General features: G+C 50.3%; 1 protein-coding gene across 2 annotated transcripts in view; it reads right to left on the reverse strand.

Annotated features, from left to right (window-relative positions):
* The window catches only part of AXIN1 (axin 1), a 72,262-nt gene extending 61,131 nt beyond the window's left edge, over positions 1-11,131 (reverse strand). For both annotated transcript variants that reach the window (XM_080617100.1, XM_080617099.1), the window contains exons 1-2: positions 10,890-11,131; positions 7,846-8,817 (exon numbers count right to left, since the gene is read on the reverse strand). In XM_080617100.1, coding sequence (XP_080473226.1) covers positions 7,846-8,723 — 878 coding nt within the window. In that variant the 5' untranslated portion in view covers positions 8,724-8,817; positions 10,890-11,131. The remainder of the gene's footprint in view (positions 1-7,845; positions 8,818-10,889) is intronic.
* Positions 11,132-16,662: the final 5,531 nt, after the last annotated feature.

A 16,662-nucleotide genomic window follows, 5' to 3' on the forward strand; every position in this document is an offset into this window, starting at 1 on the left:
TTGCTCAAGAAGGAACATTTTTCATTTCCTAAGAAATAAATGTTATGACAGTCACATGGACTGAATTAAAAGTACAAAGACAAGGCCTCTTAGCCAAAGACCCCAACTTTTTATTAAAAAAACAAAAAATACATGCCCCATGGAAATCCAATCTGGGTACGGCCATAAGGAGAGCAAGAAGGTTCCAAGGTCATGTTTTACAATCTTTTGAAGCAGGAATGAAGCTGATGTCCAAAGCAGGCATTTCGTGCTGCAGTCTGTACAGAGCTTCCCTTTCTTCTGCATGCTGCAAATTTACAGTGCAAGAACTTGCTGTCTTTGCTCGGGCACTCTTATTTATACACAATAAAGCCCTTGTGCAGGAGATCAAGGCTGTATTTCATTGATTTGACACGATGGTTAACCTGTGAACTTTGCCCCTGCTAATAGAATAATTTCTATTTGTTGATTCCTCTTTTGGGATCCTCGAGGGTAACAGTCTGGTGCCAAATGGTTTTACAGCTCCTACTTCCACAGAGCAGAGCTGGGACAGTTACTGAAACCCAGTAGCTACAGCTGGATACAGAGTCCCACACTCTCTCCTATCACTCAGCTCTCATTAGTACTTTGCTTGTGAAAGCTTGGTGAGGCCCTCAGCTACCAAATGATCGATCCCATGTGAATATATGCACTGGCTGGAGGTCCCAAAGCAACCACCAGAACCAGGCTGGCAGCAATGGCAGAACAAGGAATCCCCTCTTCAGATAAATCTCACCCAGTCTGAAATGGTGATTGCCAGCCAAGAAAATGGCCAAAATTTATGACTGAAAAGGGTAAATCTGACACTAAGGGCATGGTTTTCCAGCAGAGTTAACCCATCCTAAACATGGACTGCTGGATAAAAGGCAATCTATTAGTTATTTAGATCAGCTAAAGATTACCTAAAGACCTTCTAAATGCTGGTACTTTAAGGACAGGTTGTATCTTGGGAGACTCAGGATTAAAATATTCCAGGTTTTACCACAGAAGTGCACTCTGGAGTCTTCAAAGGTAAAATCCAATTTCCTTTTGGGTTTTACAGAATTTGGATAATCTGATTTAAAACTGCAACGGTTCTACTTAAATTCATCACTGCCTTACAACAGTGAGGAATCCAGACCAGTGCTGCAAGTAACAATGGTTTTGCCTTTACACGCAATCGTGACCTGCTACAATTCAATTTCTGAGTGTGACTTCAGGCAAAGCAGCTTGCTCTGGCATATGACAAAAGGGAATGAGAAGATGCATGTCTCCAGAAGAGTCAGACCTTTCTTGAAGTGCAAGGAGCTGGGTATTCAGGGTTGCACCAGTGAATGGACAGCTTTGGCCCTGACGAGCAGAGACGGGCACTGCAGCTCACACCTCAACCACATGCATACTGCAGAGGTGGGAAAAAAAGAGCCTTTTAATAAACAAGTCACCCCCAAAACAGCTGACGGCTGTGGGATGGTGTATTTCCAAAAGTATCATATATGTAGAGTCTGAAGTTGCACTTACAAGTGAAACAGGCAGTAATTAGCTGATTGCTGGCATTAGGATGGATGGTGTTGGCCCCAGTTTACATCCCGTTTGCTCAAAAGTTTAGCTTTCTTCCAGTATCATTCCACTTCCAAATAACCTCCACTAACATACCAGCAGAGCGAGGACATCCCATTGCCATGGAAGAGGTTGATAACAAGGCACCAAGGACAACCATCCCAAGGACACACTGGGATGGCACAACAGCAGCTGCTCCACGCTGCCCGGCAAGCCCAGGCAGAGCAAACTCCTGCTCTCAACCAAGTGTCAAATCTTTTCAGAAAGATGCTCAGAATTATATTCACCAGCAATTTGACTTTTTAATCATTTCAATTACTGTGACTAAAACCCTTCAATCAGAACAAAACCAGGGAAAAATAACCCTTCTCCTTCTGAAACAGCCTGCCTAGCTTAACAGACCGTACCAAATCGTGAAGGTTTTTGCTTTTGTGGTCTTCACATATTTCATTTAATGCAGATAATTAACCTCAGTTTCTAATTTCAAATCCTCCACATAAGGAAGCAAAGTGATTGAATACATTCACTGACAAGATGGAAAATTAAAATATTACTAGAGCTTCTGCACGCAGCTCAAAAGAGAGGGCCTTGCAAAAGATCTTTCTTCTTTTATTTGACTGATTAACTGTAATTTGCTTAATGGATTTAAGGATGAGCCTAATAATCCAATGATATTTCCAGGAACTGATTTAGGATATCAGCACCTCCATTCTGAGGGTTTTTTTAAACACAGTGATTTTCTGCACTACACATGCAGCCACTTCTGAAACCAGATTTTCCCACTGATTCTAATAGGATATTTTAAATGCATGGTGATTGCATGACTGGCCTTGCACGGAGCAGCCACAGTGCTGTAGCTTCACGGAGTAACTTCTGAAGCCCCAAAGCTAGGGATGATCCACGGTGTACTCCAGCAGCCAGTGACCCAGTCCAGTGAGCACAAAGGACTTCTTGCATGGTTTGTGAAGGTGGGGAAAGAAATCAGCAGCTCTACCCCAACATGAGGCCAGCATGTGTTCCCCCAGCACCCCTCACCCTTCTCAGTCCCTTTTCCACCAAGCAAGCCCAGCATAACAGGATTTCACAGTCTGTCTCAATAGTTAATACATCCAGGATCTAACAGACTATTACAGGAAAACATCCAAGAGGCAGTCATTTTTAAAACGTCCAGTGGTAACTAATTATTCAAGGGATTAGTCCATTATAGCAACACAAAGCAAGCCTTAAAACATAAAGCCAAGTTGAACGGCAGATCAAAACCAAGGTGTACGCACTCTGTGGCCCACCTCCTGGGTGTACTTCTCAGTATCCTGGGATCTGCTTAGAACCCAAACCGTTCCAACTTTCAATCTGGTCCTCAAAATACAGCACTTCATTATTTGTGCTATCATGGTATCCTATCATTTGTATCCTATCAAAATAGGACCATGGCCAAACCAGCCATGAAGCCCTCCAAAGATGGTGACCTGGTTCCTGGGCTATATTGTGCTCCCCAGGAAGATTTGTTTACTGGTGTGTCCAATCAGAATCTCCTCAGCACCAGAAAGGAGGAGATACAACCCCCCTTTCATGCTTTTAAGAGAAAAGATTCTCTTATCCAAATAGAACCCACTCACAACACAATAAGGTAGCTGTTTGCTGGAGGAGGGGAGAAAATGCTATTCATTTATCAAGCAAGAGTGCTAAAAGCTTAACTACCTGTCTTTAAAAGGAAGCTAAAGCATTGATCCATAACAAAACAACAAATACAGCACCATTTCACCTTGATTTGTGTAGAGGCAAAGCTACGGGCACAAAAGCTATTCTTCAAATAAAATCCATTTTAAAACTTGGCAACTACCAGTATAAATACTTTACACTGTTAATATAAGCATTTCCATGCAGAAGTTTCATCAGCTTAACAACGTATTTAAAAAAGCTGGCATAACTTCTGTGCAAAACCACCATCAGTCTTTGCCTTGTATATCTTACAGTACTCTGGTCACTAAATTACCACATAGTGCTGTTAGCATCAGACCCCACCTCCCCATTAGATTAACTTCTCTCAAGAACAATGCAGAACCAAACCTATTCTTCCATAACTTATTTTCTTTAAAACTGGGAATAGCTGCTGCTCTATACAGACCTCAAATCATGTAACAATTGCAAGTAATGTTATGGGTTCAGCAATTTTAATTCAAGTTGAGTTTCTTTCCACCATTACATATGGGTATAATATTCAGTAGCTGCTTTTTTTCAGCAAACGAGCTCTCATGAAGCTCCAGCAGCCTAACTCCAAGATGCACGCGCTGTCTCTCCAGTTAAAAGAAGCATCAGTAAGACAGTAACATATGCCTAAACTTTCTAAGCACAGACTTCTCCTGCACCAGCGCTTTTGATTTTGCATCCCCAGTCTTCCACCCATTCGGTACAATTAACACCTCTTCCTTCACCACACAGTCTTGAGTCAGAAGTGTGCAATTTAATATTTAATTACAAGCAAAGCACCAAACCTCACAATTAGGTCTGCCAGTTAAATTGCACCTTCTTCCTGATGCAGGCCCAGCTTTTGACCGCGGGACCATTTATGCTGCCTAAGCAGCAGAGAGATCCTACATCTTTTCCCTGAACCAGCCTACACCGTTCCTCTCCATGTTACAGTTCATCACCGCATCGCCTCAGACCAGGGGTTGTCACATCCCTCCAAAGCTCCTTCAGCTTTTCTCCCCTTGCTTTCTCTGTACACCCTGTTATGAAAGATTGCTGGTTGTATGTCATGGGGAGAGTGGCCCTCACACATGTCCAGAGAGGTTGCCAATAGGTGGACACAAGCACAAGGACCCTCCTGATGATTTCTGCCAGCTCTGGTGGAGAATCACATTGCCCATCCTTTTACTGGAGCCACCAACACTTGTGAAATGCCATGAGCTTAGTCAGCTCAGCAATGTGCAAATTCAAGCCTGAATCATGTAGCCAGCTCCCTTTTAAAAAAACCCAACAAAAAACAAACCATGTGTATATCAAAGCCCCAGTTGAGAAATTCCTCCATCCATGCTTAGCTTCACCACAACACTCGTCAATACACAACAACTGGAGATTTCACCCACCACTGCATGTCCTCTCATCATTCAGGTTTCCTTTTCAGCATGTTGCGTGCTTCATGACACTGGTCAAACCTCAAAACCATTGGTAGAACTAACCCAAATCTCTCAGCTTGGCTTTCAGAAGAGACGAAGGCACAGCTGCTCACAGGTAACATCCTATGCTCTTCTCATGTCCCACCAGGGAAGAAAGCAGAGGCAACGGCTGTGAGCACTACTCTCCAATGCTTTGGGAGTGGGAGAAGAGCCTGTTCCAGCTCAGAGCTAAAGAGACTGCAGAAGAAACCCACCCTGACTACAGACATGACTTTAAGACCTTTCATCACCAACACCAAATCTCCAACTTTTTAAGATATATATGTTTTCCTGGAGCGCTTGAAAACCAGGCTGCAAGGTGATTCTCAGGCACAGGTTTAATTCCTGCTCTTGGGAACTGAGGAACACCATCCCGGCGTGTCAGAAGAAGGTTAATGAACGATTTAGCCGCTTTCACAACCATGTTAGAGTCACTTTCAGAAGCTGCGAGTTAATGCCCGAGATCTTCGGGGGTTACTCTCTTTGAAGTTCACTGATCCATAACCAATGTCCAATTAATTTGCAAGAGCCTAACTATAATGACTATTGGCCTTTTCCTATGCATACAAAACCACAGTGGGTAATGGCAATGCTTGTGGCTTCAGGATATTCTCAAACACACATGTGCATTTGCCCACCTTCAAATATCAATGCTAATAATGAGTTGTCTTCTGCTGTTTGAGGAATTTTCATGTTTGCCCCCCTGAGAGCAGAGCTACCGCATCAAGGTTTATGAACTTCCTGATGCAAAAAAAATTTGGAGCTGATTCAAGATGCTCATTTGCTACCAGACAAATACTTCTGTTGCATTTGCTCCGATTCCTCTTTATTTAGGGTTTCCATGGAAGCCAAGGAATAGAAGTTCAATCTTGGGAAGATTACACAGGCCCTCAGATATAATGCAAAACAGCTTATTTCAACATTCCCTCAAGAACAGAAATGAGAAATTCTTCCACACATATGCAAAATAGAAAAGATTTGTGGAGATTTTCAACCTAAATTGGGACCCAGCCTTTCAACTGCTGCACGCAGCTATGGCCTCTTGCTGCAAGCAGCTCCACCAGCTTCCAGCACAGTTCCACAGGTGAGGAAGCAAATGAACAAAAAAGTCTGCAGCATAAAGATGCTACAGCTTAAAAAACCAGCTTATTCAAGACAGCTATTGCTATACAATGTCCGGGAAGTAAGTTAATTCAACCACAAGATCTTGCACAAAGAGTAACAATCACCTCATAAATTAGTATCTCAGCAGATTTTTTTTAGAGTAAAAAATGCAGAGATTGGGCAGTTCAGCAGCATCTTCCATAGCAATGCTCTGAAGGCTGACTCCTGCTCTGGTGATAATGGCAAATGTTTCTGTGCCTCCCTACCCCACAGGTCAATGGAGTGTCAGTAGCCACAATGACAGGCTGTTGGACACTACAAATTAATAGCCACGCATTTTTAATGACCTCCATCCTCCAGGTAAAGATTTATTTCATGTTGTTCCAATCTGGTATGAAAATGCTCAAGACTGTGGAACTCTACTCCAAAACGCTTCTACTTCACAGCACATTTCTTAAATCAGTTTAAAATCTGGCACTGATGTATTCAGATAATGGGTGAAGTGCATTTTTGTCTGAAGCTGGAGCTGAGAAGCACAGTGCTGCATGCACTGCATGCAGGTTTTTCCTATCTGCTCTAGTAAGGAAACTGAACACAGCTGAACCTCAACCGAGTTATTTTCAATCTTAAAGCCATTATCGCTTAAATAAAGGTACCTAAAAGATAGATTTTTCTAATCCTTCGCTTATGGTGAGTACCCAAGTGCTCAGTGAAAATGCACTTCAAGAAACATTCAAGGTTTTTATTAACTCCACGGGAAAGTCCCAAGACACTGGGATATTTTTTTCCTGACTCCTGATTAAAACAGCAGGAGTCCACATGAATTCCCCCTTCCCCCCCAGCCCCCGAGCTTCACATGCAACATCCCCTCCTCAAAATCTGTAAGGAAACAAGAATCAAACCAAAAACATTTCGCCAGCTGAAAGGCGCCGAGACCTTGTGTGGGGCGGGATGTGTTTCCAGCTGCCAGCCTAAAGGGACGGCCGAGGGAGATTAAACATAGAAATGCTTTTCATAAAGCAGGCGGCTTTGAAGAGGACAGTTCATTTCATAATCTTCACAAAGCGTCAGATTTTAGCCTAAGCAGGTCTTAAAACAAGGAGATTTTATTAAAAAAAAAAAAAAAAAAAAAAAAAAAAAGAAGCAGGAATGTGTTCTGGCGGGGTTCTGTTGATTCAGCAAGGGTTAGACACACACACGCTTATTGATCCCAGAGAGCTCCCTGCTAAGTTAATTGTCTGGAATTTTAACTGAGCTCTCAGCAAGTTTCAAAATCCATGTTGGCTGGAAGTGGGTGGGGGACCCAGAAAAAAAAAAACAGGCTGCAAAACTGTGCAACTCCTCCAGTTAAAAACCCCAGCAATTACTCTGAGGAAGGGAAAAACTGCAGCAGGGAATGGTTTTAACTGGATCTGGTGATTCTGACTTTGACACTGCTCCAATTCAGTGCCAGGGATCTCCTGTGCAAAGCAGTACCATTGCCAGGGAGCACTGTGAACCCCATTTCACGCATATAAACATTATCAAGGTGAGGGTATCTCCTGCAAGCTTCCTGCAGCTTTGAGTGGTGGCTCATAATAATTTCCTGGTGCATTTACACAGAAAAGTTCTACCACAAGCTTACTTGCCTGCATTACAGTAACTGAACATTGGCCTTCTGCTGGTGTGGGCTACAGCCAACCTAAAACTGCACCTTGCTCAACTGCCTCTGTATGCATGAGGACTGCCCATGGCTCTGCCCTGCCCACCAAGCCCTACCGGCCTCCACACCACATCCAGTGGCAGTTTTTCCAGGTAAGGAATGTGCTACAAGGATTATTTGGGGCAATCAGACAGGAACAGCCAAAGACTACTTTAAATTAAAGCTTTGCATGCCATCAAAGCACCTGCACAACGCCATCCTGTACCAATACAGATGCTCCCCACCACCCAAAGTCCTCCAAAGCTCCCATCACCCAGGTGCCCACAGTAGTTCCAGGATCCACTCCCTGGAGGCACCTGCAGAAGGCACGCTGTCCCAGCGCTCACCTACCTGAACTCCCTCCCCTCGCTGTAGCGCCGGGCCGAGGCGGCACGCTGCGTGGCCGTCTCCAGGAGCAGCTTCTGCGTGAGCCTGCTGGAAGGCGCCGAATCCCTGCTGGCTTCGGGCTCGGCCTCTTGGTCACACTTCCACTCCTCATCCTCGTTCAAAGTTGGCAGATAACCGGGTAGCCCTTTACCTGTCCCAGACCCTGAGCTCGGATCGCTGTAAATTTTTGGACTTTCCCCACCTGTCCTTGTGTATTCCAAATAAATATCCGACTTAAGGAACAAAGGGTAGGTATTGTCTTCTATCATGCACTGAATCTCTGTTTGGGCCTGGTCAAACATGTCAGGGTCAATCTGCAATTTCACAACGCAGTCTTTGATGAAGCTTTTTGTGGCTGGTTTGATCTGCCGGGACACAATGCCGTTGTTGTCAAGGATGTATTTTTTGTAAATGGCTTTTGCCAGCTTAAGTCTTTTTTCCTCATTAGACGTGCACGGCTCCAGCTTCCTGAAGCCACTACAGGCAAACCAGAAGTCCAGCAGATCCGCGCAGTCCTCCTGTTTCAGGAAAGTCCTGAAGAGGTTGATACCATCTTGATCATCCAGCAAGGAGTGCAGTGACTCGGCCCACTTCAGGTAGGGTGGAGTTGGTGAAGCACTCCCCTCGGGTTCGTACCCCAAATCCAAATCGGAGCGCCTTGGTGTTGCCGTGGACGTCTCATTTCTAACCACATCACCTTTACCGGAGTAGAAACCATGGCTAACTGGCCTTGGATCAGTGGACACGAGTTCCCCCTCCTCACCAGGAACTGGTGGCCTTGGAGCATCTTCAGTGAAGCTTCCTCCAAGGTCCAAGGGGAAGCCTTTCCCCTGGATATTCATTTTTCCGGTCCTCGCTTGCGCAGGAACAGTGGGGGATGAGCTCAAATCTCAAGTCAACAGTATTTGTAGCTCCAAGGTGAACAAACTTGTATTGCTGAAAGAGATGAGAAAAAATAAGCGAGTATCACTGTAAATATACACCCTAAGATTACAAACCACTAATTTTGCTTTGCACTACCACATTAACACCTTTTTTTCAGCAGAATCGATGGCAAGGCCCTCACTGACTCCAGAGAGCAGAACTAGGCTCAAATCAGGCACACTGTAAAGATGACAGTCACAGAATAACCCAAAACTTTACATACAGCATTTGGCATCATTGATACAGCTAGTGCTACACTAAAACAGCAGCCAATTTCCCCACACCAGTGGTTTTACAGGATCCAGGTACCAGGCAGTGCCACAGGACACATACCATCTCCTGCACCACCATTAACTCCCCTGCACAGCCTACCTGGACAGCACATGTACCAGGTCACTGTAAGGCAGCATGTTTTTATCTGGTTAGGAAATTCTCATCCCCAAACAGGAATTTAAGGCTTGTGAAAAATACTTTCAAAGAACATGCAGTTAGTCCTGAAAGCAAGACTGCACCTTAATCAAACACAGGTGGCTTTTGTATGCTCGAGTGACATACCGGCGCCACATTCCTCACAAATCTCTGCATTTCAGAGTACGCTGCATTGCCTCGGCTAGCTCTAGGGGAATCCAGATGCATTGCTGACCCCAATATTTTGGGCATGTGGACTGCATTCTTGCTTCAGATGGGCATGTTAGCACAGGAACTCAGTTCTGGCACCGGTTTTCTCAAACGCAGGCCATTGAGAAAAGGTTCATTTATGCTAACAACACCGCATGCTGCAAGCCTGGGAAAATTTCAGGTCATCAAAGGAAGATGAGAAAACCACCTCACCAAGGAAATCCGATCAAGTACAACGTTTTTAAAGAGCAACGAGTCAATATGGAGGATGGAAGGTGTGGTGAAGGAGGGGAAGGCAGAGAAGGGCAATTCCTGGGTTGCTGCTTTTGCTGCTTGACATGGTAACTTCATCATGTAAAGGCAGCAGCAAAAGTGTTGTTTTACAGAACAGCATCAGCCTTGAAGCCCTGAGCACTGCAGATCACCAGCTGCCTTTGCAATCCTTGCACTGGATTAACTCAACTGCATGTGAAAACATACCAGGAAAAGACACATTTTAGCTTGGCCTTCCTCTCAAAGCTCACCTCACCCCAACAAACACGTCCTTGGGATGCTCTGCCATTTTCCCCCCGTTCCCTATCCCCAGCTGAACCAAGAACCACCACCTATGCCGTGCCTGCTCTTAACACCTGCACATCGCAAAATAACCCCAGCAAGATCAAGGGTGGCTAAGGAGCACAGCCAGGCCCCCAGTGCCTGACTTGTGCTGAGCACCGCTTGAGCCAGGCTGCCCTCACACCCGGTCAGAGCCACCCTTAGCACGCAGCCACTGCCCTGGCACCGCAGATCGGGGCCGCTTTTTGCACCGTGCTGCGGTTTTCGGTCGTATTCCCCCCGGTTTCGGATGCGAGCTCTGGTCTAGCACCACCTCTCTGGTGAAGGTCCCCAGTCACCCCTGCCTGGGCGCTGGAGACCCTCCGGGGCAGCGGCCCCACAGCCATGCCCGGCATTGTTGCGGCGAGGCGGCGCTCGCTCCTCGCCCCGGCCGGTGGAAGCCCCGCGGGGTGCCCGCCGAGAGCGGCCGAACGCCGGGGGGAGCCTGCTAGGTGGGCGCCCTGCCGCTCTCTGCCCTCGGGGGGAGCCGCCTCACGGCCCCTGCCAGCGGCGGCCGGGCCCCCGCAGCCCCAAGCCGCCCTGCGGGACGCGCCGGGCCGGGGCACCGCTCCGCGGGCAGCCCCGGCGCTGACAGGACGCTGCGCGGGGCCGCCCGCCGCCCCCCGGGCAACTTCGAGTGAGGCGCCGCAGGCGGGCCCCGCCGCCACCGCTGCCCTGTACCCGCTCACCCTCCGCGGCGAGCCCTGGCCCGTGGCCGCCGGCAGGCGCCCGCCCCCCCCCGCGCCCAGGGCGGCCTAGCGCCGGCTCGGCGGCGCCCGGCGCGGCCCCGCGCCTCCCGTCTGGCGGCGGCCTCCGGCGCGGCCTCGGCGCAGGGCCTGGGCTCGGGGCCGCCTCCCCGCTCACTCACTCACCCGCACGGAGCAACGGCGGCGGCGGCGCTGGGCCCGGCCCATGCGGCTCAACAGCGGCGGCCCGGGGCGGCGGGCGGCGGCGGGGCGGCGGCGGCACAAAGCGGGCGGCCCGGGACGCCCATGGCCGCGGCCGCTGGCTTGTGGCGGCGACAGCGAGAGAGCAGCAGCGAGCCCCGCACCGCTCCGCTCCGCCTGCGCCGCTGCCTCCCAGCGCCGGGGAGAGCGGCTCAGCCGCGCCCCCCGCGCCCCCGGCCGGTACTGCGGGACCGGCAGCCCGCGCCGGCAGCCGGCCGCGGGGGCGGAGAGGGCCGGGCCCGGCCCGGGGGAGGCGGAGCTGGGGCACCCGCGGGGAGGCGGTGGCGGGCGGGTGGGCAGCGGGGCTGCGGTTCCGGCACCCGGCGCTCGCTGCTGGGCCAGAGGGAGGAGCATGGAGGTGCCCGCCCGAGGAGGCCTCGAGTCCCGGGCGCATGGCTGCGGGGGCGGGTACGGCATAGGGGGCCCCAGTTGAGCCCCAGCGAGGGTAGGCCTCGCTTAACGGCTGAGCGGCTCCAGGGTCCCCAGTGCTCCCTCGCTCTGGCCAGGCGGAGCCCGCAGAGCTCTCCCGAGCATCCTGGGCAGCGTCGGCCCAGGAGGGGGTCGCGCTCTGGAGACCTCCAAGGCCTGGAGAAGCCGGCTCGGCTTGGTGAGTAAAGGTAGCAACTCTGAAAACCATCACCAGCCTCCACTGCTCCGTCCCGGATCGAGCGGCATGTCTGAGCTCTGCACAGGAGGGACTGCGCGCCAGTGAGCCCAGTGCTGGAGGAGCAAGGTGGCTGAGCCATCAACGGCTCTTGCCTCCGCCAACAACGAGAGCTGGTTTAGAAACTACGGTGTGTTCCCTGATGCTCTGAGCAGGGCAATGCTGCGGTGGGGAGAAATAAGGGGACTCGCCAAGAGGTGGCACTGTATGGACTGAAATGGGTCCAGCAACATGGAGACTCCCGAGGAAGGTGGTGGGGAGTGCGTCTTACCCCAACACGGTAGGTCATGGGGAGCTTCTGGCCAGGCAGGGTACCCCCGCACTGAGACGGCAGTGCTGTCCTGGGGTGACAGGGACATTGAAGGGAGAAGGTGGGGATTACCAAATGCAGAGGTTGAACAAGAATGGTGTGATGGGGAAATGCAAAGCCTGTTTCTTCCCTGGAAAGCAATGGTACATGCAGAGCGCCCTGGGACTGAGCCAAGCTGTCTCCTGGGTACATACCGAAAGCTGAACATGCAAGTGAGTCCTCTATAAACCAGAATTCACTCGGAAATATTTCTGACAGGATGGTTTCTAGGTTTTGATGCAATTATTCTACTGCATGTGCCTATTCCCATGCATTTAGGGAACACTTTTGGAAATGTACAACACTTTTTTCCAGCTTTCTGAAATACACAGGATTCCACCCTGGGCAGTGACACTCACCTTCCCAGCCTGGCACTGAGCCCAGCAGGATGGTGCAGCTCCTTGAGCTCTCTCATGTGAAGGATGCTTGGAGCTGATTTACACGTAGCAGTGCAATACTGATCTCAGGCATAATAATAGAAAAGCTGATGTGGGATTCAGCTGGTAAGGAATTAAAGGATGGGAATATAATTAATGCAATCAGCCTAGTTTCTGGAAAATAGCTCTTGTCAGACTCTGATGTCATCCTTTGAAGAGATTACAAGTTTGGCTGATAAAGGTTATGGCATAGAAATAATAGACCTGGACTCTGCTCAGGCATGTGACTTAATCCATGGAGTATTCTGATTAAAAATTAGCACAATACAACATCAAGAGAGACACCTTAAAGGGACTGGGAGCTGGCAAACCGACAGCCGTCAATGGGGAATCCCTGCAGAATGGGAGTGCTCTCAGTGGGTGTCCGGGGCTTGGATGGGAAGCCCAATGCTATTCAGTGTTTCCATCAATGGTCTAGAAATAGATTAAAAAGCCCTGCTGAGAAAAACGCTGGGGCCAGGGAAATGAGAGGGGCAGGAGACACGGACAAGGTCAAGACAGCTGTAGAAAACTTCATAAGCTGAGTCCTGGGCAAATAAAATGTGGTTGAATGTGAGCAGCTGTGAAAGGATCCCTCTGCTGAGCACAAGGCCCTTCTGCTGGAAACCCACGCTTGGCAAGGAGGGACTTGGGGGTGAATTTGGAAGGCAGGAGGGACAGCATGGTAGCAGCAGGGCATTTCGTTGCCAGGATGGGGCTGGGTGCTGCAGAAAAAAGGGTTCCAGCATCTGCATTTCAGAAAGGAAGAAGGTGGATGAGAGTTAAAAGTGACCCCTGCTTTGCAGGGGGATGCCTGAGAACCGCAGCCTCCTTTGCTAGTTCAAAGGAGCCCTAGAGAAGCCTCGATTACAGCACTTAAGCAGCTTCATGGGTGAGAGATGATCAGGTATTAGAGAGCTTTTCATCTCCCAGAGAAAGGCCCAGCAAGATTTGATGGCCTGAGCTGAGTTCACACGAGAAACTGAAGCTAGATTTCTCCATGGCAAGGGAGGGACTGAGGGGGTGGCGTGTTGGATGCATCAGGATGCACGTGGCTGAAGTGCTGGGGCTTGGCATGTCCCCATCCCTATGCTGCCATCCTTCCCTGGAGCCTTCTTTGCTTACTGCTCCTCAGGGCCAGGCTGGACCTGGGGCAGTGAGAGAAGCGCTGGGGGATTCTTTCATACCCAGCAGGTCACGGCCACATTCCCCAGCTCAGGGGACACAACATGGGGTAAGGAATCAGCTCCCATCCCACGTGCAGCTCCTACCGTGCTGGGGAGGCAGAGCTGATCCATTCCAGCAGTGCGGCATTGCTGTGTGCATGCTCCATCCTCATGCTCTGAGAAAGCGCAGGCAAGACAGCCAGGCAGCTGTACCTTTGTAGGCTGAAAGGGGTGAATTCCCCAAAAGCTGATGTTCCCTCCCAGTGCCTTGCCATTTTCTGGTCCTCCAGCAGGTCTGAGTGGGGTTGTGAGAGCCATGGGCTCCCTCTAGAGCCCCCTTTCTGCCTTTTACACCTCTGTTTCCCACCCTGAGGAACCCAGTCCCTGCACTTTGTCAAGGGCCAACATCAGCTACTTTCAGATTTACCTGGGGACATCAAACAGGTGAAAAACCCAACTGAGCATCCCTGGCTACACAGGGTGGGAATCAGCCTGCAAGGTCGTTCAACAGAGGGTAGAGGCAAATGAACCAAACCGGGTCATTTCTCCCATCTTCATCAGTTCATAGTGTGGCCCTATGCCACACTATGCCTTGCCACAGCCGAGATGCCAGCAGTGTTTTGGTGCACAACTGGTGTCAGCCTGCAGCTGAAGCTGGTCCCTGTGCCAGCCTGGAATGCTATACACTTCCCAGCTCCTGGTGCATGCTTTCATTTCTGCCTGGAAGAGCCAGCATATGCTAATGATAGAGGAACTGCTCTCAGCCTTTGGTCTAAGGGATCTGGGGCTGTGTCCAACCAGCCTGACGTTGTGCACACAACACTCGTGTGGTGTGATTTGCAGAGCCTCCCTGTGAGTCCTTCACTCCCACCTCTGAGAGCTGCAAAGGGATGTTTCTGGTAGCACCATTAGCTCCCTGCCAGGTTGGCTTGGGAGCCGCAAGCCTCCCAGCATCACTCCTGCAGCAAGAGTGCTCAGTTCAGCTTCAGCACTGACAATATTAATCTCAAATTAACTCTTCTCTTTGGCTTCCCCAGAGCAAGGCTGGCCTGACCCGGAGCTGGTGTTTGATGGCTGGGGGGGCTGTTAGCACCCAGCATACCCTTCTTGCGACAGAGTCTGCCTGGGCGAGGGCCGGCGTCCCTCCGGCCTGGGCAGTTTCGGGAGGAAGCGCACTAGGTGGTGCTGTTCAACCTTTGGCTGCGATTTGAGAGGACCCTGCAAGGTCGGAAGTGGAGCCGAATTTCGGTGTTGTTAAAAAACCTGTTTGAAACTGGAGGATAAACAGAAATACCCTCAAGTATGAGGTCCTACACCAACTGCTGGCAGAGGCACAGGGCAGCTTGCCCTTAGAGGGATATGTGCCACCTCCTCCCTCGTGCCTGGAGCACCCTCATTTCTGAGGAAGGAGTCACGGCTTGGCTACATGAGCAGTGATGGCAGAAGAGGTTGCTAGGAAAAAAATGTTCTGGGGTGGAAGAGGAGGCTTGTAGCTCTCTCTTTGGACTGCTGGCAAGATGGCACTTGCAGAGTGGGAGGAAGAATATGTATTAGCAGTCAAGGTAAAAACATTGCCATTGTGGCACCAGGAACTGAAGGCACCCTGAATAGCTTAGCTGGGATGAAGCACCACAGCCCAGTGGCAGGGCCACGAAGGGGATGAGCAAGTGGAGCCACAGCACATGGCTGGTAGAAGAACAAAGCAGAGAAGTGGCCACAGATAGAGCAGAGCTGGGAGGCAGCTCCTGCCCCCCCCCGGTCAGGAGGGATGGAGCACGTCTCTTCATGGGCAGCAAGGATACCCTCGGGCAGCCCTGCCAGGGCTGGAGGTGAGAGGTGAAGCAGGTGATGCTGGCTGCAATTCTCACAGCATCCATTCTTGCAGGAGGCACTGGACTAAAGATACCTCCCCACCCTGGCAATGTTAGCTGCACAAAGTATCCATGGAGCAGTGGGAGCAGCTTTCCAAGTCCCTGGGGTGCAGGACACATGGGCAGCCTGTGCGTGCCTCCTTTGGATTCCCCACCAAAAAGGCAAACACGCCCAAATGCCTTGGGCTTACTTCCAGGATGAAGCACCATTAGGACACCAAGTTTAGCCTTTTTGCACAGATGCTGCTCTTTTTATAAAGCCCATGCCTGAGCCTGCTGTTCCAGGCAGGTGGGAAGGCTGCAGGGTTCACTGCTCTCGGTGCTCTAGTGTTTGCCCTCCAGCGAAATCATCCCAGTTTCCCAATTCACTTCTGTTCTCACATGGATGCTCTCTTGCAAACCCCCAGGGTACGCCGGGGTTCCTGGGCCTCCCTCTGTGCAGGTACAGGACTGGAGTGGGTGGATGGGGCAGATGAGCAGTGAAGCTCACTGGAGAAAAACTCCAGCCCTTCATCTGGGGTGGCCTCCATCCAGGAATGTAAGGGCAGGAGGGCCTGGACCAGCTCAGGCAGCAGTCTGGCATGGTTTCTGCAACTGCCAGGATTTGCTCATGGTGGTGCAGGTGTCTGTATGGCAGAGGAAAGACCGTGCACATTACCCCAAACTCCTGAAGTGTCATAGCACCCTGGCCTGTTCTCCCCAGGGTCTCGTTCTGCCTTCTGCTCTGGGAGCATCTCTGCTTGGTGTTTTCCCTTGTGCCTGCTTCCCCCAGCTCTGCTCTGCCTTCCCCTGCTGGGTTATGGAGGCCAAACCTGGTGTTTCTCAAAAAACTATTACAGAAGAGCTCATGTTCTGCCTTGGGAGGTTGCTCTGGGTGAGCTGATCACCCAACACCCTGTGGCTTTCCTGATACCAGACCTCAGACCATCCCCAGCTCCTCCCCTGGCTATCAATCAGCCAGATCTAGCGATGCCAGGACAGATTTTGGGCTCAGGACTGGAGTTTTGGTCAAAGCTTTCCTCATTTTTTTTCTCTTTCCATCTGACTTCACAGCAGTTCTGCAGCAGCTCACAGCCACTCTCCTCTGCTTGCCTTGCACCTTCCAGAACACCAGTAATAGCTAATAACAGTAGCAGCTAATGTTCCTTTGCCCCTGGCTGCGTCAGAGCCCATCTGTTCTCATGGGCTTCTCTTCTCACCCCTTCTGTACCAGCTCCCCAGATAACCCCTGG

Source organism: Psittacula echo (assembly GCF_963264785.1).
Source record: "Psittacula echo genome assembly, chromosome: 5".
Taxonomy (NCBI): Eukaryota; Metazoa; Chordata; class Aves; order Psittaciformes; family Psittacidae; genus Psittacula; species Psittacula echo.